This window comes from Bos indicus, chromosome X (assembly GCF_029378745.1).
Source record: "Bos indicus isolate NIAB-ARS_2022 breed Sahiwal x Tharparkar chromosome X, NIAB-ARS_B.indTharparkar_mat_pri_1.0, whole genome shotgun sequence".
In the NCBI taxonomy this organism is placed as follows: Eukaryota; Metazoa; Chordata; class Mammalia; order Artiodactyla; family Bovidae; genus Bos; species Bos indicus.
The window spans coordinates 74,379,992-74,406,951 of record NC_091789.1 but is presented as its reverse complement, the minus strand read 5'-3'; the positions used below and the strand labels follow the sequence as shown (position 1 = coordinate 74,406,951).

The window sequence follows — 26,960 nt, the reverse complement described above, 5'->3', positions numbered from 1 at the left end:
TACATAGGAAGGGGCCTATAGATCTTGAGAAATATAAATCTGACCAAGGAACTAGCCAAAAATGAACTGAACCCACAACACCCACAAAAAAAAAAACAAAAAAGTCCTAGATATATTTTTATTATTTTTACGATCATTCTTTCTTTTTTTTTTAATTAAAAAAAAAAAATTTAAGTCCTCTATTGTTCCTTTAATTTTCACTTTTATATCCTATTACCTTGCAAAAAAAAAAAAAAGACCCTATTTTTTTCTTCTTCAGCAAACTTCATATATATATATTTTATAATTTTTTGACCTTGGTTTTTTTTTTGTTTGTTTGTTTTTTTCTTCTTTTCTTTAACATTGTATTTTTGAAATTCCAAACTCTACTCTAGATTTTTAATTTTCGCTTTTTGGTATATGTTATCAATTTTGTACCTATAGTTTTTTTTTATATATAATTTCTGTGACTTTTTTTTTTTTTCTTCTTCTCTGTTTCTTTCTCTTCTTCTTTTATATAACATTGTATATCTGAAATTCCAAACTTTACTCTAGATTTTTAATTTATGCTTTTTGGTATTTGATATCAATTTTGTACCTGTATTTTGTTTATAATTTTTGTGACATTGTTCGTATTTGTTTGTTTGTTTTCTCTCTTTATTTTTCTTCTTCTTCTTCTTTTTTTTTTTTTAACATTCTATTTTTGAAATTCCAAACTCTACTCTAGATTTTTAATTTTTGCTTTCTGGTATTAGTTATCAATTTTGTACCTGTACTTTCTTTATAATTTTCGTGACCTTGTTTGTTTTTGTTTGTTCGTTTTTTCTCTCTTTCTTTTCCTTCTTCTTTTCTTTAACATCCTATTTTTGAAATTCCAAACTCTACTCTAGATTTTTAATTTTCGCTTTCTGGTATTAGTTATCAATTTTGTACCTGTACTTTCTTTATAACTTTCGCGACCTTGTTTGTTTTTGTTTGTTCGTTCTTTCTCTCTTTCTTTTCCTTCTTCTTTTCTTTAACATCGTATTTTTAAAATTCCAAACTCTACTCTAGATTTTTAATTTTTGCTTATATGTATTTGTTACCAATTTTGTACCTTTAAGGACCCAATCTTCAGGACCCATTTTTCACTAGGGAGTGAGATTACTGGCTTGACTGCTCTCTCTCCCTTTGGACCCTCCTTTTTCTCCACCAGGTCGCCTGTGTCTCCTCCCTAACCCCTCTCTACTCTACCCAACTCTGTGAATTTCTGTGTGTTCCAGACGGTGGAGAACACTTAGGGAACTGATTACTGGCTGGATCTGTCTCACTCCTTTTCATTCCCCCCTTTTATCCTTCTGGCCACCTCTGTTACCTTCCTCCTTCTTCTCTTCTCTGTATAACCCCATGAACATCTCTGAGTGGTCCAGTTGTGGAGTGCACATAAGGAAGTGACTACTGGCTAGCCCACTCTCTCCACTATTGATTCACCTCATCTCATTTGGGTCACCTCTAACTCCCTCCTCCCTCTTCTCTTCTCCATGTAACCCTGTGAACCTCTCTGAGTGACCCTCACTGTAGAGAAACTTATCATCTTTAATGTAGATGTTTTATCAATGGTGCTGTATAGAAGGAGAAGTTTTGAAACTACTGTAAAAATAAGACCGATAATCAGAAGCAGGAGACTTAAGTCCAAACCCTGACTCCAGGGAACTCCTGACTCCAAGGAACATTCATTGACAGGAGCTCATCAAATGCCTCCATACCGACACTGAAACCAAGCACCACACAAGGGCCAATAAGTTTCAGGGCAAGACATACCAAGCAAATTCTCCAGCAACAAAGGAACACAGCCCTGAGCTTCAAGATACAGGCTGCCCAAAGTCACCCCAAAACTATAGACATCTCATAACTCATTACTGGACATTTCATTGCACTCCAGAGAGAAGAAATACAGCTCCACCCACCAGAACACCGACACAAGCTTCCCTAACCAGGAAACCTTGACAAGCCACCTGTACAAACCCACACACAGTGAGGAAACGCCACAATAAAGAGAACTCCACAAACTGCCAGAATACAGAAAGGACACCCCAAACTCAGCAATTTAAACAAGATGAAGAGACAGAGGAATACTCAGCAGATAAAGGAACAGCATAAATGCCCACCAAACCAAACAAAAGAGGAAGAGATAGGGAATCTACCTGATAAAGAATTCCGAATAATGATAGTGAAATTGATCCAAAATCTTGAAACTAAAATGGAATCACAGATAAATAGCCTGGAGACAAGGATTGAGAAGATGCAAGAAAGGTTTAACAAGGACCTAGAAGAAATAAAAAAGAGTCAATATATAATGAATAATGCAATAAGTGAAATTAAAAACACTCTGGAGGCAACAAATAGTAGAATAACAGAGGCAGAAGACAGGATTAGTGAATTAGAAGATAGAATGGTAGAAATAAATGAATCAGAGAGGATAAAAGAAAAACGAATTAAAAGAAATGAGGACAATCTCAGAGACCTCCAGGACAATATTAAACGCTACAACATTCGAATCATAGGGGTTCCAGAAGAAGAAGACAAAAAGAAAGACCATGAGAAAATACTTGAGGAGATAATAGTGGAAAACTTCCCTAAAATGGGGAAGGAAATAATCACCCAAGTCCAAGAAACCCAGAGAGTACCAAACAGGTTAAACCCAAGGAGAAACACCCCAAGACACATATTAATCAAATTAACAAAGATCAAACACAAAGAACAAATATTAAAAGCAGCAAGGGAAAAACAACAAATAACACACAAGGGAATTCCCATTAGGATAACAGCTGATCTTTCAATAGAAACTCTTCAAGCCAGGAGGGAATGGCAAGACATACTTAAAATGATGAAAGAAAATAACCTACAGCCCAGATTATTGTAGCCAGCAAGGATCTCATTCAAGTATGAAGGAGAAATCAAAAGCTTTTCAGACAAGCAAAAGCTGAGAGAATTCTGCACCACCAAACCAGCTCTCCAACAAATACTAAAGGATATTCTCTAGACAGGAAACACAAAAACGGTGTATAAACTCGAACCCAAAACAATAAAGTAAATGGCAACGGGAACATACTTATCAGTAATTACCTTAAATGTAAATGGGTTGAATGCCCCAACCAAAAGACAAAGACTGGCTGAATGGATACAAAAACAAGACCCCTACATATGTTGTCTACAAGAGACCCACCTCAAAACAGGGGACACATACAGACTGAAAGTGAAGGGCTGGAAAAAGATTTTCCATGCAAATAGGGACCAAAAGAAAGCAGGAGTAGCAATACTCGTATCAGATAAAATAGACTTTAAAACAAAGGCTGTGAAAAGAGACAAAGAAGGTCACTACATAATGATCAAAGGATCAATCCAAGAAGAAGATATAACAATTATAAATATATATGCACCCAACACGGGAGCACCACAGTACGTAAGACAAATGCTAACAAGTATGAAAGGAGAAATTAACAATAACACAATAATAGTGGGAGACTTTAATACCCCACTTACACCTATGGATAGATCAACTAAACAGAAAATTAACAAAGAAACACAAACTTTAAACGATACAATAGACCAGTTAGACCTAATTGATATCTATAGGTCATTTCATCCCAAAACAATGAATTTCACCTTTTTCTCAAGCGCACATGGAACCTTCTCCAGGATAGATCACATCCTGGGCCATAAAGCTAGCCTTGGTAAATTCAAAAAAATAGAAATCATTCCAAGCATCTTTCCTGACCACAATGCAGTAAGATTAGATCTCAATTACAGGAGAAAAACTATTAAAAATTCCAACATATGGAGGCTGAACAACACGCTGCTGAATAACCAACAAATCACAGAAGAAATCAAAAAGGAAATCAAAATTTGCATAGAAACGAATGTAAATGAAAACACAACAACCCAAAACCTGTGGGACACGGTAAAAGCAGTCCTAAGGGGAAAGTTCATAGCAATACAGGCACACCTCAAGAAACAAGAAAAAAGTCAAATAAATAACCTAACTCTACACCTAAAGCAACTAGAAAAGGAAGAAATGAAGAACCCCAGGGTTAGTAGAAGGAAAGAAATCTTAAAAATTAGAGCAGAAATAAATGCAAAAGAAACAAAAGAGACCATAGCGAAAATCAACAAAACCAAAAGCTGGTTCTTTGAAAGGATAAATAAAATTGACAAACCATTAGCCAGACTCATCAAGAAACAAAGGGAGAAAAATCAAATCAACAAAATTAGAAACGAAAATGGAGAGATCACAACAGACAACACAGAAATACAAAGGATCATAAGAGACTACTATCAACAATTATATACCAATAAAATGGACAACGTGGAAGAAATGGACAAATTCTTAGAAAAGTACAACTTTCCAAAACTGGACCAGGAAGAAATAGAAAATCTTAACAGACCCATCACAAGCATGGAAATTGAAACTGTAATCAAAAATCTTCCAGCAAACAAAAGCCCCGGTCCAGACGGCTTCACAGCTGAATTCTACCAAAAATTTAGAGAAGAGCTAACACCTATCCTGCTCAAACTCTTCCAGAAAATTGCAGAGGAAGGTAAACTTCCAAACTCATTCTATGAGGCCACCATCACCCTAATACCAAAACCTGACAAAGATCCCACAAAAAAAGAAAACTACAGGCCAATATCACTGATGAACATAGATGCAAAAATCCTTAACAAAATTCTAGCAATCAGAATCCAACAACACATTAAAAAGATCATACACCATGATCAAGTGGGCTTTATCCCAGGGATGCAAGGATTCTTCAATATCCGCAAATCAATCAATGTAATACACCACATTAACAAATTGAAAAATAAAAACCATATGATTATCTCAATAGATGCAGAGAAAGCCTTTGACAAAATTCAACATCCATTTATGATAAAAACTCTCCAGAAAGCAGGAATAGAAGGAACATACCTCAACATAATAAAAGCTATATATGACAAACCCACAGCAAACATTATCCTCAATGGTGAAAAATTGAAAGCATTTCCTCTAAAGTCAGGAACAAGACAAGGGTGCCCACTTTCACCATTACTATTCAACATAGTTTTGGCCACAGCAATCAGAGCAGAAAAAGAAATAAAAGGAATCCAAATTGGAAAAGAAGAAGTAAAACTCTCACTATTTGCAGATGACATGATCCTCTACATAGAAAACCCTAAAGAGTCCACCAGAAAATTACTAGAAATAATCAATGACTACAGTAAAGTTGCAGGATATAAAATCAACACACAGAAATCCCTTGCATTCCTATACACTAATAATGAGAAGACAGAAAGAGAAATTAAGGAAACAATTCCATTCACCATTGCAACGGAAAGAATAAAATACTTAGGAATATATCTACCTAAAGAAACTAAAGACCTATATATAGAAAACTATAAAACACTGGTGAAAGAAATCAAAGAGAACACTAATAGATGGAGAAATATACCATGTTCATGGATTGGAAGAATCAATATAGTGAAAATGAGTATACTACCCAAAGCAATTTATAGATTCAACGCAATCCCTATCAAGCTACCAACAGTATTCTTCACAGAGCTAGAACAAATAATTTCACAATTTGTATGGAAATACAAAAAACCTCGAATAGCCAAAGCAATCTTGAGAAAGAAGAATGGAACTGGAGGAATCAACCTACCTGACTTCAGGCTCTACTACAAAGCCACAGTTATCAAGACAGTATTGTACTGGCACAAAGACAGAAATATTGATCAATGGAATAAAATAGAAAGCCCAGAGATAAATCCACACACATATGGACACCTTATCTTCGACAAAGGAGGCAAGAATATACAATGGATTAAAGACAATCTCTTTAACAAGTGGTGCTGGGAAATCTGGTCAACCACTTGTAAAAGAATGAAACTGGACCACTTTCTAACACCATACACAAAAATAAACTCAAAATGGATTAAAGATCTAAACGTAAGACCAGAAACTATAAAACTCCTAGAGGAGAACATAGGCAAAACACTCTCCGACATACATCACAGCAGGATCCTCTATGACCCACCTCCCAGAATATTGGAAATAAAAGCAAAAATAAACAAATGGGACCTAATTAACCTTAAAAGCTTCTGCACATCAAAGGAAACTATTAGCAAGGTGAAAAGACAGCCTTCAGAATGGGAGAAAATAATAGCAAATGAAGCAACCGACAAACAACTAATCTCAAAAATATACAAGCAACTCCTACAGCTCAACTCCAGAAAAATAAACGACCCAATCAAAAAATGGGCCAAAGAACTAAATAGACACTTCTCCAAAAAAGACATACAGATGGCTAACAAACACATGAAAAGATGATCAACATCACTCATTATCAGAGAAATGCAAATCAAAACCACTATGAGGTACCATTTCACACCAGTCAGAATGGCTGCGATCCAAAAGTCTACAAATAATAAATGCTGGAGAGGGTGTGGAGAAAAGGGAACCCTCTTACACTGTTGGTGGGAATGCAAACTAGTACAGCCACTATGGAGAACAGTGTGGAGATTCCTTAAAAAACTGGAAATAGAACTGCCTTATGATCCAGCAACCCCACTGCTGGGCATACACACTGAGAAAACCAGAAGGGAAAGAGACACGTGTACCCCAATGTTCATCGCAGCACTGTTTATAATAGCCAAGACATGGAAGCAACCTAGATGTCCATCAGCAGATGAATGGATAAGAAAGCTGTGGTACATACACACAATGGAGTATTACTCAGCCATTAAAAAGAATACATTTGAATCAGTTCTAATGAGGTGGATGAAACTGGAGCCTATTATACAGAGTGAAGTAAGCCAGAAGGAAAAACATAAATACAGTATACTAACGCATATATATGGAATTTAGAAAGATGGTAACAATAACCCAGTGTACGAGACAGCAAAAGAGACACTGATGTATAGAACAGTCTTATGGACTCTGTGGGAGAGGGAGAGGGTGGGAAGATTTGGGAGAATGGCAATGAAACATGTAAAATATCATGTAGGAAACGAGTTGCCAGTCCAGGTTCGATGCATGATGCTGGATGCTTGGGGCTGGTGCACTGGGACGGCCCAGAGGGATGGTATGGGGAGGGAGGAGGGAGGAGGGTTCGTGATGGGGAACACATGTATACCTGTGGCGGATTCATTTTGATATTTGGCAAAACTAATACAATTATGTAAAATTTAAAAATAAAATAAAATTAAAAAAAAAAAATAAATATAAAGACAAATAAATTAAATAAAAATATGAAAAACACTATACCAAAGTAACAATAATTTTTTAAAAACCTGGATTAATATCAATGTAGATTTCAAAGCAAAGAATATTAGCAAGGATAAAGTCAGTCATCTCATAATGATACAGGGTAAATTCACTAAGATGGAATGACAATCCTAAGGTTTATGCACTTAATAACGAAACTTTGAAATATATGAAGCAAAATTTGACAGAGATTCAAAAAGAAACAGATAAATCCATAATTATAGTCAAAGTTTGAGCCATTGTCTCTTAAAAATTTTTAAGGCATACAGACAGAAAGTTAGGAAAAATACCAACTATCAAACAACTTAATCTAACTGACATTTACAGAACTTTCCAGTACCCCAAATCATAATACACATTCTTCTCAAGTACACATTGAACAATTTACCAAGATATACCATATTGTGAAGCATAAAACAATTTAAGTGAATTTAAGGGAATTCAAGCCATAAAACTGTGCTGTTTGACTAAAATAAAATTTAAGTAGAAATCAATAATAGAAATTTATCTGGAAGCTGCCTAAATATTTTAAAATTAATTTGCATACTTGTAAATAGCCTATGAGTCGAAGAAGAAATAAAAGGAAATTGGAAAACATGTGGAACTAAAGAAAAATAAAAGCATCACAATTCAAAATTTGTGAGATACTAAATTAGTATTTAGAGTGAAAGTTATAACACTACACACTTATATTAGAAAAGAAGCAAAAGTCTTAAATCAATAACTTCTATATCCATCTTAAAAACCAGAAAAGCTAGTGAAACACAAATTAAGCAGAAAAAAAATGAAATAATAAAGATTAAAGTAGAAGTAGAAAACAGAAGAAATACAATACAGAAAAATCACTGAAACCAAAAGCTCTGGGTTCTTTGAGAAGAACAATAAAATTGGTAACAATCTACCAAGCCTAAGCAAGAAAGAAAAAGGAGAAGACACAAAATACCAATATTAGGCATGATGATATCAACAACAATAATGATTCTATACCTATAAAAATCATAACAAGAGGATACTATGAACAACTTTATGCCAATGAATTTGTTAACTCTGATGAAATGCATAAATTCCTTAAAAGACATAAGATACTAAAACTCATTTAAAAAGAAAAGATGAACTGAATAACCCCAAGTAACTTTTAAAAAACTGAATTTATAGTTAAACACTGTACCATTTAAAAAACACTTCAGGTCCAGATAGCCCCACTAGTGAATTCTACGAATCATTTAAGGACAATGTAACATTGAGCTTTTGCAGAAAATTGAAGGGGAGAAAATTCTACCCAACTCATTCTATGAAACCAGAATTGCTCTGACACCAAAATTATATATGATCAATAACTATAGTCAAATATCTCTCATGAAAATAGATGCAAAAATTCTTAACAAACTTTTAGTAAATATCATCCAATAATATACAAAAAGGATAATATATCGTGACTGCATGGAGTTCACCAACAGATGCAAGACTGCTTCAACATGTGACAATTAGTTCAATGTAATTCACCATATTAAAAGATTAAAGAAGAGGACTTGCCTGGTGGTCCAGTGTATAGAATCTGCCTGCCAATTCAAGGGACAAGGGTTTGATTACAGGTCTGGTGACATTCTATATGCTGTGGGGCAACTAGGTCCTGTATGCCACAGCCACTAAGCTCATGCTCTAGAATACATGTGCTGTAACTACTGAGCCAACATACCACAGCTACTGAAGCCTAAATGGGCCTTAGAGCCCATGCTCTACAACAGAAGAAGGCATCACAATGGGAAGCCTACACACTACAACTAAAGAAAGCCGGTGCAAAGCAATGAAGATCCAGTACAGTCAATGAATAAAGATTAAAGAATAAAAAAACATACGATCATCATCTTAATAACTACAAACAACAAAAAAAAGTGTTTTACAAAATCAAACATGCATTCCTGATAAAAACTTTCAACAAACTAGTAATAGAAGGGAAATTTCTCAATCTGATAAAGAACATAACTTTGTAATTCATGGTGAAAATATGCTTTCCTCCTAAAATCAGAAATAAGGCAAGAATGTCTGCTTTTATCAATACTTTTCAACAGAACCTGGAGGGTCAAGTCAGTGTTATAAAGACAAATAAATGAGTCCATAATGGAAAAGAAGTAAAACACCTTATGTGGGTTAAACATAGAAACTTCTATTTGTAGTCTATCAAAGTGCTGCTAGATAAAATAAGTTTAGTTATATTTTAAAATACAAAATTCAATATCCAAAAAAAGTAGTATTTCCACCCATTGAAAATAAAATTAAGAAAGTAATTCCACTTACAATGGCAGTTTTTAAAAAGAAAAATATTCAGAGACAAATCTGACAAAACACATAAAAGATCTGTATACTGAAAATGACAAGATACTGGTGAGAGAAATTTAAAAAGACTTAAATAAATGGAGAGAGATACTATCTTCATGGATTAGAAGACTCAACACTGAAAATGTCAATTATATACAAACTGAACTATAGAATCAGCACAATCCCAATCAAAATCCCAGCAGGCATTTTTGTCCAGTGAAAAACTACTTTTTAAATCAATATGGAAATGCAAAAGATCTAGAAGAGGCAAAACAACTTTGAAAAAGATGAGCAAACCTCAAGGACTTGCACAACCTGAGCTTTTATAAATATTTATAGATATTTTATAAATATAAAGGAATCAAGAACGTGTTGTATTTGCATATGGATAGACAAACAGAAAAGAGTGTCTAGATGTATTAATAGATCTTCATGTACATGATCAACTGATTGTCACCAAAAAACACAAGGTAATTAAATGAAGAAAGCATTTTTATTGTTGTTCAGGTACTACATCGTGTCTGACAATCTGTGGCCCCATAACAGAACCACTCCAGGATCGTCTGCCCTTCATTATCTCCAGAGTTTGCTGAAATTCATGTGCATTGAGCCAGTGATATTATTCAACTATCTCATTCTCTGCCACCCTCTTCTCCTTTGACTTCTACATTCCTCAGCAACAAGGTCTTTTCCAATGAGTTGCTCCTTCATAACAGTTGGCCACAGACCTGAAGCTTCAGCATCAGGACTTCCAGTGAATATTCAGGTGATGATTTCCTTTAGGATTGACTGGTTTGATTTCTTTGCAGTCCAAGGGAGTCTCAAGAGTCTTCTCAAGCACCACAATTTGAAAGCATAAATTTGTCAGTGCTCAGCCTGCTTTACAGTCCAAATTTCACATCTGTAAAAGATCTTCATGACCCAGATAACTACGATGACATGATCACTCACCTAGAGCCACACATCCTGGAATGCGAAGTCAAGTGGGTAAAAGCATCACTGCGAACAAAGCCAGTGGAGGTGATAGAATTCCAGTTGAGCTATTTCAAATCCTAAAAGATGATGCTGTGAAAGTGCTGCACTCAATATGCCAAAAATTTTGGAAAACTCAGCAGTGGCCACAAGACTAAAAAAGGTCAGTTTTCATTCCAATCCCAAAGAAAGGCAATGCCAAAGAATGTTCAAACTACCACAAAATTGTACTCATCTCACACGCCAAAAAAGTAATGCTTAAAATTCTTGATGCTAGGCTTCAATAGTACATGAACCGTGAACTTCCAGATGTTCAAGCTGGATTTAGAAAAGGCAGAGGAACCAGAGATCAAATTGTCAACATCTGCTGGATCATCAAAAAAGCAAGAGAGTTCCAGAAAAACATCTACTTCTGCTTTATTAACTATGTCAAAGCCTTGTACTGTGCAGATCCCAACAAAATGTGGAAAATTCTTCAAGAGATGGGAATACCAGACCACCTGACCTGCCTTCTGAGAAATCTGTATGCAGGCCAAGAAGCAATAATTAGAACCAGACATGGAACAGCAGACTGGTTCCAAATTGGGAAAGGAGTACGTCAAGGCTGTATACTGTCACTCTGCTTATTTATCTTATATGCAGAGTACATCATGCTAAATGCCGGGCTGGATGAAGCACAAGCTGGAATCAAGATTGCCGAGAGAAATATCAATCACCTCAGATATGCAGATGACACCACCCTTATGGCAGAAAGCGAAGAACTAAAGAGCCTCTTGATGAAAGTGAAAGAGAAGAGTCAAAAAGTTGGCTTAAAGATCAATTTTCAAAAAAACTAAGATCATGGCTCCTGGTTCCGTCACTTCATTGCAAATAGATGGGGAAACAATGAAAACAGTGAGAGACTTTATTTTTGGGAGCCCCAAAATCACTGTAGATGGTGACTGCAGCCATGAAATTAAAAGATGCTTGCTCCTTAGAAGAAAAGCTATGACCAACCTAGACAGCATATTAAAAAGCAAAGTTCCGTCTATGGAAAGTTCCGTCTAGTCAAAGCTATGGTTTTTCCAGTAGTTATGTATGGATGTGAAAGTTGGACTAAAGAAAGCTGAGCGCCAAAGAATTGATGCTTTTGAACTATGTGTTGGAGAAGACTCATGAGAGTCCCTTGGACTGCAAGGAGATCCAACCAGGCCATCCTAAAGGAAATCAGTCCTGAATATTCATTGGAAGGACTGATGCTAAAGCTGAAACTCCAATATTTTGGCCACCTGATGTGAACAAACAACTCATGTGAAAACACTCTGATGCTGGGAAAGATTGAAGGCAGGAGGAGGAGAAGGGGATGACAGAGGATGAGACGGTTTGATGGCATCATCAACTCAATGGACATGAATTTGAGTGAGCTCCAGAAGTTGGTAATGGACAGGGAAGCCTAGCATGCTGCAGTCCATGGGGTCACAAAGAGTAAGATATGACTGAGTGACTGAACTTAACTGAACATGACTATTGGAAAAACCATAGCTCTGACTATACAGATTTTATCAACAAAATAATATTTCTGCTTTTTAATATGCTATCTTGGTTTGTCACTTCTTTCCTCCAAGGATCAAGTATCTTTAATTTCATGGCTGCAGTCACTGTCAGCAGTGATTCTGGAGCCAAAGAAAAGAAAATCTGTCTTGGCTTTCCTTTTCCCCGCTTCTATTTGCCATAAAGTGTTGGGACCAAATGCCATGACCTTAGTTTATTGAATACTGAGTTTCAAGGAAGGTTCTTCACTCTCTTCTTTACCTTCATGAAGAAGCTCTTTAGTTCCTCTTTGCTTTATGCCATTAGAGTGGTATCATCTGCATATTTGAAGTTGTTGATATCTTTCCTGGCAATCTTGATTCCAGCTTGTGAGTCATCCAGCCTAGCATTTTGCATGATGTACTCTGCATATAAGTTAAACAAGCAGGGTGACAATATATAGCCTTGATGTACTCCTTCCCAATTTTGAACCAGTCAGTGTTCCTAGTCTGGTTCTAACTGTTGATTCTTGACCCACATACAGGTTTCTCACTCGACAGGTAAGGTGGTGTGGTATTCCCATCTCTTGAAGAATTTTCCAGAGTTTGTTGTGATCCACAGAGTCAAAAGCTTTCACATATTCAATGAAATAGAAGTAGATGATTTTCTAGAATTTCCTTGCTTTCCCTATGATCCAATGGATGTTGGCAATTTGATCTCTGGTTCCTCTGCCTCTTTGAAACCCATCCTATACATCTGGAAGTTCTTGGCTTATGTATTGTGGAAGCCTACCTTGAAGGATTTTGAACACTACCTTGCTAGCATGTGAAATGAGAGCAGCTGTGTTGTAGTTTGAACATTTTTTGGCACTGTCCTTTTTGGGGATTAGAATGAAAACTGATCTTTTCCAGTTCTGTGGCCACTGGCAGTTTTCCAATTAGCTGTTAAGGCATTCAGCACCTTAACAGCATCATCTTTTAGGATTTGAAAGAGCTGAGCTGTAATTCTATCACTTCTACCAGCTTTGCTAACAGTAATGCTTCCTAAGACACAAGTGATTTCAAACTCCAGGATGTATAGCTCTAGATGAGTGACCACTTCACTCTGATTATCTGGGTCATTAAGGCCATTTTTCCTAGTTTTTGTGTATTCTTGCCACCTCTTCTTAATCTCTTCTGCTTCTGTTAGGTCCTTACAATTTCTGTCCTTTATCATGTCCATTCTTGCATGAAATGTTCCCTTGATATCTCCGGTTTTCCTGAAGAGATCTCTAGTCTTTCCCATTCTATTGTTTTCCTCTATTTCTTTGCATTATTTATTTAAGAAGGCCTTCTTAACTCTCTGTGCTATTCTCTAGAACTTGCATTCTGTTGGATAAAGCTTTCCCTTTCTCCCTTGCCTTTCATTTCTCTTCTTTTCTCAGGTATTTGTGAAGCCTCCTTGGAGAACCACTTTGCCTTCTTGCATATCTTTTTCTTTAGGTTAGTTTTTGGTCACTGCCTCCTGTACAATGTTACTAACCCCCATCCTTCAGGCACTCTGTCTACCAGATCTAATCCCTTAAATTTATTCCTCACTTCCACTACATAATCAGAAGGGATTTGATTTAGGTCATACACGAATGGCTTCCCTCGTGGCTCAGATGGTAATGAATCTGCCTGCAATGCAAGATACCTGGGTTCCATCTCTGGGTCAGGAAGATGTCCTAGAGAAGAGAACGGCAACTCAGTCCAGTATTCTTACCTGGAGAATCCCAAGGACAGATGAGTCTGGTGGGCTACAGTCCATCGGATCACAAAGAGTCAGACATGACTGAGCGACTCACACTTTAAATGGTCTAGTGCTTTTCCCCATTTCTTAAATTTAAGCCTAAATTTTCCAATAAGGAGCTCATGATCTGAGCCACAGTTAGCTCCATGTCTTGTTTTTCCTGACTGTATAGAGCTTCTCCATCTTAAGCTTCAAAGAACATCATCAATCTGATTTTGGCATTGACCATCTGGTGATTTCCACATATAAAGTTGTCTCTGGTTTTGGCAAAAAGTGTTTGCTACAACCAGCATGTTCTCTTAACAAAACTCTGTTAGCCTTCACCCTGCTTCATTTTGTACTCCAAACTTGTCTGTTATTCTGGGTATCTCTTGACTTCCTACTTTTGCAGTGCAATCCCCCTATGATGAGACAGATATCTTTTTTGATGTTAGTTTTAGAAGGTGTTGTAAGCCTTCATAGAACCAGTCCACTTCAGCTTCTTTGGCATCAGTGGTTTGGGCATAGATTTATATTACTGTGATGTTGAATGGTTTGCCTTGGAAATGAACCGAGATCATTCTTTTTTGAGATCAAACCCAAATACTGCATTTTGGACTCTTTTGTTGACTATGAGGGTTACTCCATTTCTTCTATGGGATTCTTGCCCACAGTAGTAGATATATTGGTCACACCCATTCCTGTCCATTTTAGTTCAGTGATTCTGAAGATGCCAATGTTCAAACTCACCATCTTCTGCTTGACCATGTCAAACTTCCATTGAAATAACATCCAGGTTCCTATGAAACACTGTTGTAAATCAAACTTTTACTTTCACCACCAAACAGACCCACAACTGAGCATCTTTTCCAATTTGGCACAGTCGCTTCATTCTTTCTGGAGCTATTAGTAACTGCCCTCTGCTCTTCCCCAATAGCATAATTGACACCTTCCAAACTTGGGGGGGGGGGGCTCAATTTCCAGTGCAACCTTCTATTTCTTTTTTCCCTTTTCATAGTGTTCATGGGATTCTCAAGGCAAGAATATTGGCACTGTTTGCCATTTCTTCCACCAGTGGATTATATTTTGTCAGAACTCTTCACTATGACCCATCCATCTTAGATGGCCCTGCACAGTATGGCTCATAGTTTCACTGAGTTACACAAGCCCCTTTGCCAAAAATGACTGTGATCCATAAGGGGGAAGAAAGCACAGTCTTTTCCAATGATGATGCTAAAACAATGAGATATCTATATGCAAAAAGAGGACAAGATGTAATGGTTGAGTTCCTTCAGCTGTTCACCTGAAACTATCACAACATTATTAATTGGCTATACCCAAATTCCAAATTAAATGTTTTTAAAAATGCCTGAAATAAAAAGGATTCTATTTTCAAAACTCAAATACAGTTCAACATTTCTTATGTATCAGTAAAATATGGATAACTGTGAAAAAAGGACTGTAACACATACTTAACATCATATATGAAAAGGAACTCAAAATTGATTATAAACATAAATATAAAACCAAAAACTTGAAAACTTCTAGAAAACATAAGAGAAAATCTTTGTGACCTGGGATGAGGCAAACATTCATTAAAGAGGACACCAAAAACTATCATTCATAAAAGGAAAAAAGTATTATAAATTAGACATCAAAACTAAGAACTTCTGCTTTTTGAAAAACACTGTTAAAGAGAATGAAAGGATAAACAACAGATCAGAAGAAAACATTTTCAAACATACATGATAAAGGACCTAGCATTCAAAATATATAAAGACTTTCAAAATTCAGTAACTAAAAATACCCAATAAAAATGGGCCAAAGATTTAAACAGATATTTTATCCAAAAAAAAAAAAAAAAAAATACATGTCAAATAAGCACATGAAGAGATGTTCAACATCATTAATCATTAGGGCTATAAAAATTCAAAACCACAATAAGGTCACCATACACTTATCAGATATACAAAATTAAAACAAGACTGACCATACCAAGTGTTGGTAAGAATGTGGAACAACTGCAACTCTCATATACTGCTGGTGAGAATGTAAAAATTATACAACCTCTTTGGAAAATAGATTGACAGTATCTTTAAGTTAAAATATAGACCTACTATATAACCCAGTCATTGTATTCTTAGATATTTAACCATGAAAAAAAAAAAATGTCCATACATGAACGTTTCTAGTAGCTCTATTAGTATTACCCAAAAATTGAAAAAAATGTATATCCATCAACAAGTTAATGAATAGACAAATCATTGTGTACCTATACAGTGGAATACCACTCAGCAATAAAAATGAACTACTGATGCACGCCACAACTTGAATGAATCTCAAAATAATTATGCTAAGTTAAATAAGCCAGACCAAAAACCAATACATACCATATGATTTCATTTATACTAAGTCCTAGAATATGCAAACCAATTAGTAACAGAAAGCAGATTCAGTAGTGGTGGGGCAGGAGGGAAGCATTACAAAAAAACACAAGAAAATTGCTGGGGACGATGGATAAACTAATTATTTTGATTGTATTGATGGTTTTATAAGTTTACACAAATGTCAAAATTTATCAAAGCATGTACTTTAGTAAGTACAGTTTGTTGTATGTCAACTATACCTCACTAAAGCTGTTTTAAACATGAATAAATTAAAGCTTACTCTCAAAATCATTTTGGTAGCTTAAGTAGCCAATGTCCTAGGCTTGCCCCTATCTACTTCATCCAGTTATTTATACTGATCTTATTCCTAAGAGAAAAATGAGTAACGCATTGAAATGATTTAAATGACAGTCAGAAAATGCCATTAACTGGCACATTCATGAAATATTATGTAAGCAAAACAAAAATAATAATATTTAAAATTTCCATAGCAAAAAGTACTTAGCAAAACAACAAACACAATGTATTAGTTTTGTTTAAATAAAATATAGCAAAAATTTACAAATACTCACCTCTTTGGATAATCTTGTGAAGACATCTCCTCCCCTGAGAAAATCCAATATTAAATACAGCTTCCCTTCAGTCTGAAAGGCTAATTAGAAATTAAAATGCAGATGTAACAATTTTTAAGGCTTACAAAGCTTAGTATACTTTTTACTTAATATAGCTGTTGAGAATTTTATCACAGAACACTATACTGAAATTAACCATTTACTTACATGGTCCATTATTCGGTAACATTATTTCAAAATTAAAACTAGCACTGAAAAGCTATAAACCCTTTTCCAGAATATATCAGATGTTCTACATTGTAGCTCTACACAGAAACTTGTAAGATCATCTTTTTTCCACATTTATGAAGCACCATAATCTACTGCAATTGCCTGAATTCTACCTCCCCATATACTGAAAATCTACTAATTATGTCAAGCTCAACAAAAATGTCACCCCCTGTTTCTTCTATTAAGAGGCTTTCTTCTATTAAGGACTTCCTCCTTTTCACATTTACCCACAGCGTCCTTACACTCTTCCCCATCAGAATTACTTGCTACTACCTTTGAGATCTCATTGTACTTTACTTATATCTTATGGTACCTTAAACTATTTTGATTTATAAAATTAATTGGTCTTATATGTCTGTGTTCCCTATAGATTACAAAATTTCTTAAGATCAGAGATTATATCCCCTCTAGAGCCTACTGATTTTAACAGAATATTTTGCATAAAACTGGTGTTTAGTGATTAATGATATCCCAGAGATACAAGGAAGGAGATCTTTAGATACTACTACTACTTTCATTCCATTTGGGTAATGGGGAATGAAAGAATAATGGGTGAAAAATACCAGATTTTTGCTAGTAAAGTAAGTAATGCTCAAAACTCTCCAAACCAGGCTTCAACAATACGTGAACCGTGAACTTCCAAATGTTCAAACTGGTTTTAGAAAAGGCAGAGAAATCAGAGATCAAATTGCCAACATCCGCTGGATCCTCAAAAAAGCAAGAGAGTTCCAGAAAAACATCTATTTCTGCTTTATTGACTATGCCAAAGCCTTTGACTGTGTGGATCACAATAAACTGTGGAAAACTCTGAAAGAAATGGGAATATCAGACCACCTGACCTGCCTCTTGAGAAACCTGCATGCAGGTCAGGAAACAACAGTTAGAACTGGACATGGAACAACAGACTGGTTCTAAATAAGAAAAGGAGTATGTCAAGGCTGTATATTGTCACCCTGCTTATTTAACTTACGTGCAGAGTACATCATGAGAAACGCTGGGCTGGAAGAAGCACAAGCTGGAATCAAGATTGCCGGGAGAAATATCAATAACCTCAGATATGCATATGACATCACCCTTATGGCAGAAAGTGAAGAGAAACTAAAAAGCCTCTTGATGAAAGTGAAAGAGGAGAGTGAAAAAGTTGGCTTAAAGCTCAACATTCAGAAAACTAAGATCATGGCATCTGGTCCCATCACTCCATGGCAAATAGATGGGGAAACAGTGGAAACAGTGTCAGACTTTATTTTGTTGGGCTCTAAAATCACTGCAGATGGTGATTGCAGCCAGGAAATTAAAAGATGCTTATTCCTTGGAAGGAAAGCTATGACCAACCTAGACAACATATTAAAAAGCAGAGACATTACTTTGCCAACAAAGATCCGTCTAGTCAAGGCGATGGTTTTTCCAGTGGTCATATATGGATGTGAGAGATGGACTGTGAAGAAAGCTGAGCACCGAAGAATTGATGCTTTTGAACTGTGGTGTTGGAGAAGACTCTTGAGAGTCCCTTGGACAACAAGGAGATCCAACCAGTCCACCCTAAAGGAGATCAGTCCTGGGTGTTCATTGGAAAGACTGATGTTGAAGCTGAAACTCCAATACTTTGGCCACCTCATGCGAAGAGCTGACTCACTGCAAAAGACCCTGATGCTGGGAAAGATTGAGGCCAGGAGGAGAAGGGGACAACAGAGGATGAGATGGTTGGATGGCATCACTGACTCAATGGAGATGGGTTTGGGTGGACTCCGGGAGTTGGTGATGGACAGGGAGGCCTGGCATGCTGTGGTTCATTGGGTCACAAAGAGTCAGACATGACTGAGCGACTGAACTGAACTGAGTAACTACTATAATGCATATTTGTCAAAATTACCTAAAAATAAAATCAATGCCTGCTATTCATCTAAATTTCAAAAACCAAGAGCAACATAGTAGACTGGATCAGTAATTTTTGCCTTTGAATTCCCCAGGGAAGTTAAATGCCATAATCTCATGCATACAATAAATTGGCAATGGAGCCATTATTAAAATTCAGAACTGCATAGGTTGCAAGAATTAATAGTTAAAATGACCATACTGCGCAAAGCAATCTGAAGATTCAATGCAATCCCTACTGAAATACCAATGGCACTTTTCACAGAACTAGAACAAGTAATTTTAAAATTTGTATGGAAATATCGAAGACCCTGAATAGCCAAAACAATCATGAAAAAGAAGAACAAAGCTAGAGGCATCACACTCCCTGACTTCAGACCATGCTAAAAGGTACAGAAATCAAAACAGTATGTACTGACATAAATAGAGACATATAGATCAATCGAACAGAATAAAGAGCCCAGAAATAAACCCACCCACCTGTGATTGATTAATCTGCAACAATGGTGACAAGAATATACAAAAGAGAAAAAGGGAGTCTCTTCTGTAAGTGGTGCTGGGAAAAATGGACAGTTGCATGTAAAAGAATGAAATTTTCTATCATATATAAAAATAAACTCAAAATGGATTAAAGACCTAAATGTAAGACCATAAACCATAAAACTTCTAGAAAAGAACATAGGTAGAACACTCTTGGACATGAATCAAAGCAATGCTTTTTGGGATTTGTCTCCTAAGGCAAAGGAAACAGAAGCAAAAATAAACAGATCAGACCTAATTAGAATAAAAAGCTCTAGCACAGCAAAGGAAACCATCAACAAATTGAAAAGACAGCCTACTAAATTTGAGAAAATATTTTCAAATGATATGACTAATAAGGAGCTAATATCAAAAATATATAAACAGACCATATATCTCATCACCACAGAAACAAACAACCCAATTTTAAAAATGGGCAGAAGACCTGAATAGACATTTTTCCAAAGAAGACATACAGAATGCCAACTAGCACATGAAAAGATGTTCAATATCGCTAATCATCAGAGTATCAAAACCCCAATGAGATACCATCTCAATCCATCAAAAATGTATATCATGAAAAAGACTACAAATAACAAATGTTGGAAAGGGTGTGGACAAAATGAAACCCTTGTACACTGTCAGAAGTTATGTAAATTGGTGCAAGCACTGTGGAAAACAGTATGGAGGTTCCTCAAAAGAATAAAAATATAACTCAGCAATTCCACACTTGGGTATATATCTGAAGAAAATGAAAATATTGCCACAAAAAAATATATGCACCACAATGTTCATGGCAGAATTTTTTTATAGTTCACAATATATGGAAGCTACCTACGTATCCATCAACAGGTAAATGTATTAAAGATGTGGAAAATATATATGTGTATACATACACACACACATATATACATCTACACACACATACACAATGGAGTATTACTCATAAAAAATAATGAAATATTGTCATTTGCAACAACATGGATGGGCTTAGAGTATATTAGGCTTAGTGAAACATGTCTTACAAAGACAAATATTGGATGATATCACTTACATTTGGAATCAAAAAATTTGAATTTAACAAAAAAGGAACAAACTTATGGAGAACAAACTAGTGGTTACCAATGGGGAAAGGTAGGGGAAAGTGGCAAGATAGGGGTATGGGATTAACAGGTATAAATTACTATGTATAAAATAAATAAGCTACAAGAATATATAGTATAACACAGGGAATAAGAATAAATGGAATATAACCTCGAAAATTGTGAATCACTATATTGTACACCTGAAACATATAATACTGTAAATCAACTAAACCTCAATTTAAAAAAAAAAGAATTCTTTGACTCCAAATTCATGTTCTTTCCATTGTACCTATTGCTTTTCACTAGTATTCCTCTCCCTCTAAATATAAGAAAAAATAACTCAAATAGACTAGTATACCATATGGTCCTCTTCAACAGGATGAGGAAATAAGATGAATATGATCATTATGAACATGTAAGAGGAACCCATTCAAACACAAGAATGTTTTGAATAAATTATCACAGTAGTTTATAGCCTAAGATCCCTAGAGGTACAGCCTAGTACAGTACAGAAATTCTACTAGACAAGAGTAGTCAAAAGACACTATCTTGTTACCTTAGACAAGTTAACCAACAAATACAGGAAAAACAACTAAAAGCTGGATATTAATTCTTATTTCAGATAAGTATGTTTTACACAGCTGAAAGTATTGCATCATTCCATATTTATTTCCTGTTTGAAGTATTTATCTTATGTTACATTATTGTCTGAAAGGAAATCTTAGTTCTCTAATTCCATATTTTTTTTTTAAAGATTACATACCATAGTGCAATTTGACAATAAATGGATGATTTACTTCCACCAGTATATCCCTCTCCATCTTTGTCCGAATTCTGTCTCGAACTAAAAATTACAGAAGATTAGAGTATATTGTTCTTGTATATAATTTCAGTAGAGAGTCCATCAATAATTCACCAAACACAAATATAGAAATCTAAAATATAACTTTGTAAGTGCCTGAATTTGAAGTCAATATTCCTAGGCAGTAATTACCACAGTATAAAAGCTAACAAATTCAGTTTAGATCTAGAGATGGGTTAAGTGCCACAGTGTTATTTGGCGGATAAGCATTATATATTAGTGTTCAAATGAGTTCTCTGATTAAAACTGAGCACAGTGTTATTGTTATCACAGCCTGGAAGACAGTATATATAATTGTATGCAGGTGGCTGTGCCTTCTCAATATGTAATACCAACAGATGGAACAGAAAAAATAAGAATCTTGAAGAAAAAGAATATAGTTTAATAAAACAAGTTCACTTTAAATTAAATAAAATGTATCACTTTTTATCCCATTTATTCTTTTTCACCAGGATACACTCTCACTAAATTAGAGTATATGTCAATATCATTTTTTAAATATAAATTTATTTTAATTGGAGGTTAATTACTTTACACTATTGTATTGGTTTTGCCAGACATCAACATGAATCCGCCACAGGTATACACGTGTTCCCCATCCTCAAACCTAGAAATAACAATTACTAATGTTAAAAGGAAACTAAATCTACTCATATAGGCAATACATAGCACATTTCTTCAAACAAGCTTTACCACGTTTTATTTTAATAAGCTTTCTGATCTTCTACCTTTTAAAGAAGCTTTTTTTAACACCTTCATTGCATAGAGTTGTCCAGCATCAGGACCGGTCTTCTTTCTAACGAGAAATACCTAATAAGAGAATTAAAAGTGAAGTTCACATCCCAAGCCATTCCTGCTATACATATATATTAGCATATACAAATAGCCTTACATATTCTCTAATTGTATAAAGATATACCTTTCCCTATAAATTATACTTAGTTTACACTTTCTCACTTTCATTCACTTAATCACATGCTCATACATTCCAATGTGGAAAAGAAAATGTAAAAGAACATTTGAGAAGTTTGTGATATAAGAGATAAATAATATAATGAAAGACAATTTGAGCTAAGGGAGCTCCTTATAAGACACAAGCTCCTTTTTGTTTTCTTAATATGGAACAAAAAATCTAATTACTGTTAATTTGACAACTTCATTTCTAGTTTCCTATTGGTCCATTTTATAAGTTACCAGGTATTTTATTTTCTAATAGGGCTTCCCTGGTGACTCAGACAGTAAAGAATCTGCCTGTGATGCAGGAGACCCAGGTCCACACCTGGGTCATGAAGATGAGGAGGAAAATGCAACCCATTTCAGTATTCTTGCCTGGAAAATTCCATGGACAGAGGAGCCTGGAGGGCTACAGTCCATGGGGTCGCAAAGAGTCAGACAAGAATGAGTGACTAAAATTTTCAATTTATTTTCTAATAAGATATTAGAGGCAATTCTTAACTATCTGCTAAGTGAAAGAATCATAATGGCGAATATTTCAATAAAAAAGTCAAAGTTACTGATTAAGCTTAAAGTAATAATTTCTTATATTTTCAAACCAAGAAATGATTCATTATAAGGTAAGTTTTAGAAAGCCTCAGTTATGAAGATAAATATGAGTATATTATAGTTTCATAACAGGTATTTACTATTAAAGGGTTGTTTCCAGTTTTAAATTGGTGTTCACTGCCTCAACCTGCCATCCTCAACTCTAACAAACTCTATTCAAATGCTGATAAATTCAAAATGAGATCAAATTAAGTAATTTGTATACCTAAAACTGCAGATTGGAGAGCTTCTAAGTAATTTTTGTCTTCTTCCTATGGTAGAGCTTAAAATTCTTTATTCAAAATATTCTATGTGATAATTATATATCAGCCAACTGGGCAAGTGGGGGGGTTCATTTAATCATTACTTCATTTAATCATTACTTAATCTCTCCTTCTCCTATTCTTATATCAGACCTAAACTCAAGGACCATTTCAGTTTTATAGATTTTCACACTATCTATTGTAGTGCTTCTCATACTTTGTATTTAGACCAACCAGTCTTTTTTTCCCCCTTTCCTCCAAATCCACTGCATACCATTACTTACTATTTCACCAGTGAAAAACCATGGACTTATATGTATTTGTATAGCTGATTTCAGTCTACATCAGTTTCTAAAGAGCAGATTAAATTAACTGCCATAATATACACACAAAAGCTTCAAAGTGAATGGCATTAACCCTAAATACCAGACTTAGTTTTCATTCAATTTTAATGACATGGTCAAATAAATGTTGATAAACAGTTTCCTTTTTTATAATCAATATCAGGTGATCAAGATATTGACAACAAAGGAGTCAAGTCATTTCATGAGTGATGACTCCATTCTTTCTCAAGTTTCTTCCAAGAAAGCATTTCTCAATTATTTTTGGTCTCAAGAATTCTTTTACAAACTTAAAAATTACTGATCACTCCAAAGTACTTTTGTTTTTGTGGGTTATAACTGCTGATATTTACTGTATTAGAAATCACAGCAAAAAATTAACTATGTATTTATTGATTAAAAATAATAAACTAATTACATGTGAATATAAATATTTTTTATAAAAATGAATATTTTTTCCAAAACAAACCAAAAAAAAGAAATCACTGAGAAGACTGACACTGATTTACATTTCTACAAGTCCTTAATATCTGGCTTAACAGAAAATAGTTGGATTCTTTTATCTGCTTCTTCATTCAATCTGTTGCAATTAAACTGCTTTGCTTAAATTATAAGAAGAAAATCAGGCTTCACACAGTTACATATCTGGAAAAGGGAGAAGTATTTTAATAGCCTTTTCATATAATTGTGGTTATTCTTCTTTGATATGACACAAGAATTTGACAAGTAGAAGTTTCTTAAAGATTAGTTGCAGTGAAAAATCTGAAACCACATCAATTAACTGTCCATATTCTTTTACATAATAACCCACTGGTCTATGGGACATGTTGAATGGATTTTGCACTGATGGCTGATTTGATAACATCATGTGTTTGTCAACTAAAAAGCATTGGTTCACTGAGTTATGCAGATCTTCCAAATGTTGACAGTAGCAATCTCATCAGGAAAGTCTTTTGAGTACTGAGAACATGTTGAGCACAGTGGAAAATAAAAATTGGCCAAAATTCTAATTTTTTGCTTTGAAGCTCAAATTTTATCATTGGCTAAAATACTAAGTTGTTTTCCATGAAGGAACAGGTTCACTCTATTCATTTTTGAGGAAAACATCTACCAAATGCCCAAATTTAAGTAATCATAGTTTGTCAATCATTCTTTCATGGAAAAATGACATTTCATGAAAAAAGTGTCTAGTGTAGCTCACAATTCAAAAAACTTCACAAGTATTCTGTCTTGAGACAATCAAATTTTTTGTTGTGCAGCTAAAGTACTTTGGGTACTTCTCATTTCATCCCACAATATTAAAAAGAAGCATACTCAAGGATTGATATTTGATAAATCTAATAACTGTTAACACCTCATCAAGAACATTCTTAAGTAAAACTTGTATTTTTCTAACTATGTGTGGCAGTGAAGGTCATAATGATTACTGATAGCTTAAAATCACTTCCTGGATTGTGCCAAAGTGCAAAAAAATTTACAAATAATATCTTAGCATTATTATAACAGTCTTGTTCTTAAGGACTCCATGAAAGTGTCTTGTGGATGTCCAAGGGTAGTAAGATCACACTTTGAGAACTACTGTTCTAGAACACAGCCTTTAGTGGGGCTGAAAAGAATGGAATACAGAGGGTAAAAAGAGGCAATTAAGGAAGGAAGAAAACAGTAGTCCAGGTTTTCTGAAAAGACACACAAAGCGGCCACTGTTTCCCTATCTCTTAAAACACTCACTAATATCTCAATTTGGCATCTAATAGAAGCCATCATTCACAGTCTCGGGAAGTAATTGTTTATTTTTTCATTACCTGATTTGTTCTTCTCAGGTCTAATGGATGAACTTTCTCAGCATAAGAAAACATCATCTCACTCTACTCTCTTCCCATGATCAACTACAGAAGCTGCATGATTTCAAATTACTGTTATCCAAAAACGTATCTCTCCTGAACCAATACAATATTGTAAAGTAAAATAATTAATTAATTAATTAAAAAAATAAATAAGAGAGGTTTCTTTACAACCACCCTAATCCAATTCTCAGAAATTGTTCAAAAGAGAAATGAATGAGTGAATTACTCCAACATACTTTCTCTCTGTCATATGGACTTCATTAAGAAGTATTTGCTGGCTGAAGTGAAGTGAAAAACTGCACAGTTTTAACACTAACTGGAAAGAAAGGACCAACTGCAAGAAATTTTAAGTTGTAAACACATATACTTAATCAATTACTTAGGAGGGCAAGGGTTTGATATTTTCAAAAATTCATTTTTAAGTCCTATAGTTAAAGGTTTTACTATCACAAAAGCAAAAAAAAAGGAATGTTAAAATGTATGTTTTGTGTAAATATGACTTGACATGTGAAATATATGAAAGGCTAGTCTAATAATGCCAAAGATATTTTCATGTGTTTTATTTTATTGTGTTTTAAAATAAATAAGTTATTTAGTATACTTTATTTCAATTCACACATTACTTAGTGTGTTTATTACAGAATCTTATATGCATCTTTTGGTGGCTCAGTGGTAAAGAATCTGCCTGCCAAAGCAGGAGACAGAGGTTTGATCCTGAGGTTGGGAAGATCCCCTGGAGGAGGAAATGACTACTCACACTAGTATTCTTGCCTGGGAAATCCCATGGACACAGGAGCCTAGTGGGCTATAGTCCATGGGGTCACAAAAGAATCAGGCACGACTTAGCAAGTAAACAACAACAACATAAGTAGATTGGTATACTTCATTTCAATCCACACATTACTTGATGTGCTTACTACAGAATTTTATATGCATATTTTATGATAATACGTGCATCTTTAAAATACAATTTTACAACTGATTTTCATAGTATTTTTCCTGATTAAATAGATTGTATAGATATTTAATGTCACAAAGGTTTATATATGCTAAAATATATTTATTGCATTTTAACAATGGAACTTTCATAGGAAATCGTATAAATAAGACTACAGCTCAAAGTTTCTTGGAATTGCTCCTACACTTATCTGATTCACAGCCTTGGCCAAATTCCTGACTAGGTTTGGCATATAACAAGTCCCAACCACACAATGCCTACGCAAATGATGTAATACTGACAAGCAAGTGTTTTCACATCCTAAGAAGGAAAAAATAAGCCACTTCCTTAATATTTCTTCAGTTGATGACCTGCACAAGGGTCACTATTCTGTATTTTAGTATTAGGAATTTTTTAAAAGGGCTTCCATGATATCCTTGTTAAATCAAAGTTCCTGCACAAAGCTGAACGTTCCCTGATTTTTTTAAGGACCACATTGACAACTTGTCAGCATGTTTCTATATTTAGTGTGAAGATGTTATTGAAGATATTTCATTATGTTATACTGTATTTTCTTTATGAAGCTCCATAAGAAAAATTTCTCTGGTCTGTTTGATATATTTCTTAAAGATTCTGTCAATAATCATACAATTAAAAGT

The 26,960-nt window shown here is 34.8% G+C and overlaps 1 protein-coding gene across 27 annotated transcripts in view; it reads right to left on the bottom strand.

Annotated features, from left to right (window-relative positions):
* Window positions 1-26,960, bottom strand: part of RPS6KA6 (ribosomal protein S6 kinase A6) — a 388,962-nt gene that overhangs the window by 107,007 nt on the left and 254,995 nt on the right. For 26 of the 27 annotated variants that reach the window (XR_011565333.1, XM_070784482.1, XM_070784464.1 and 23 more), the window contains 3 exons: window positions 22,103-22,184; window positions 21,276-21,356; window positions 16,767-16,846 (listed from right to left, as the gene is read on the bottom strand). Coding sequence is in view for 26 of the 27 variants with exons in the window: in XM_070784482.1 (XP_070640583.1) it covers window positions 16,767-16,846; window positions 21,276-21,356; window positions 22,103-22,184 (243 nt within the window). In the remaining variant the exon portion in view is untranslated. The remainder of the gene's footprint in view (window positions 1-16,766; window positions 16,847-21,275; window positions 21,357-22,102; window positions 22,185-26,960) is intronic. The other variant, XM_070784461.1, reaches the window with a different exon arrangement.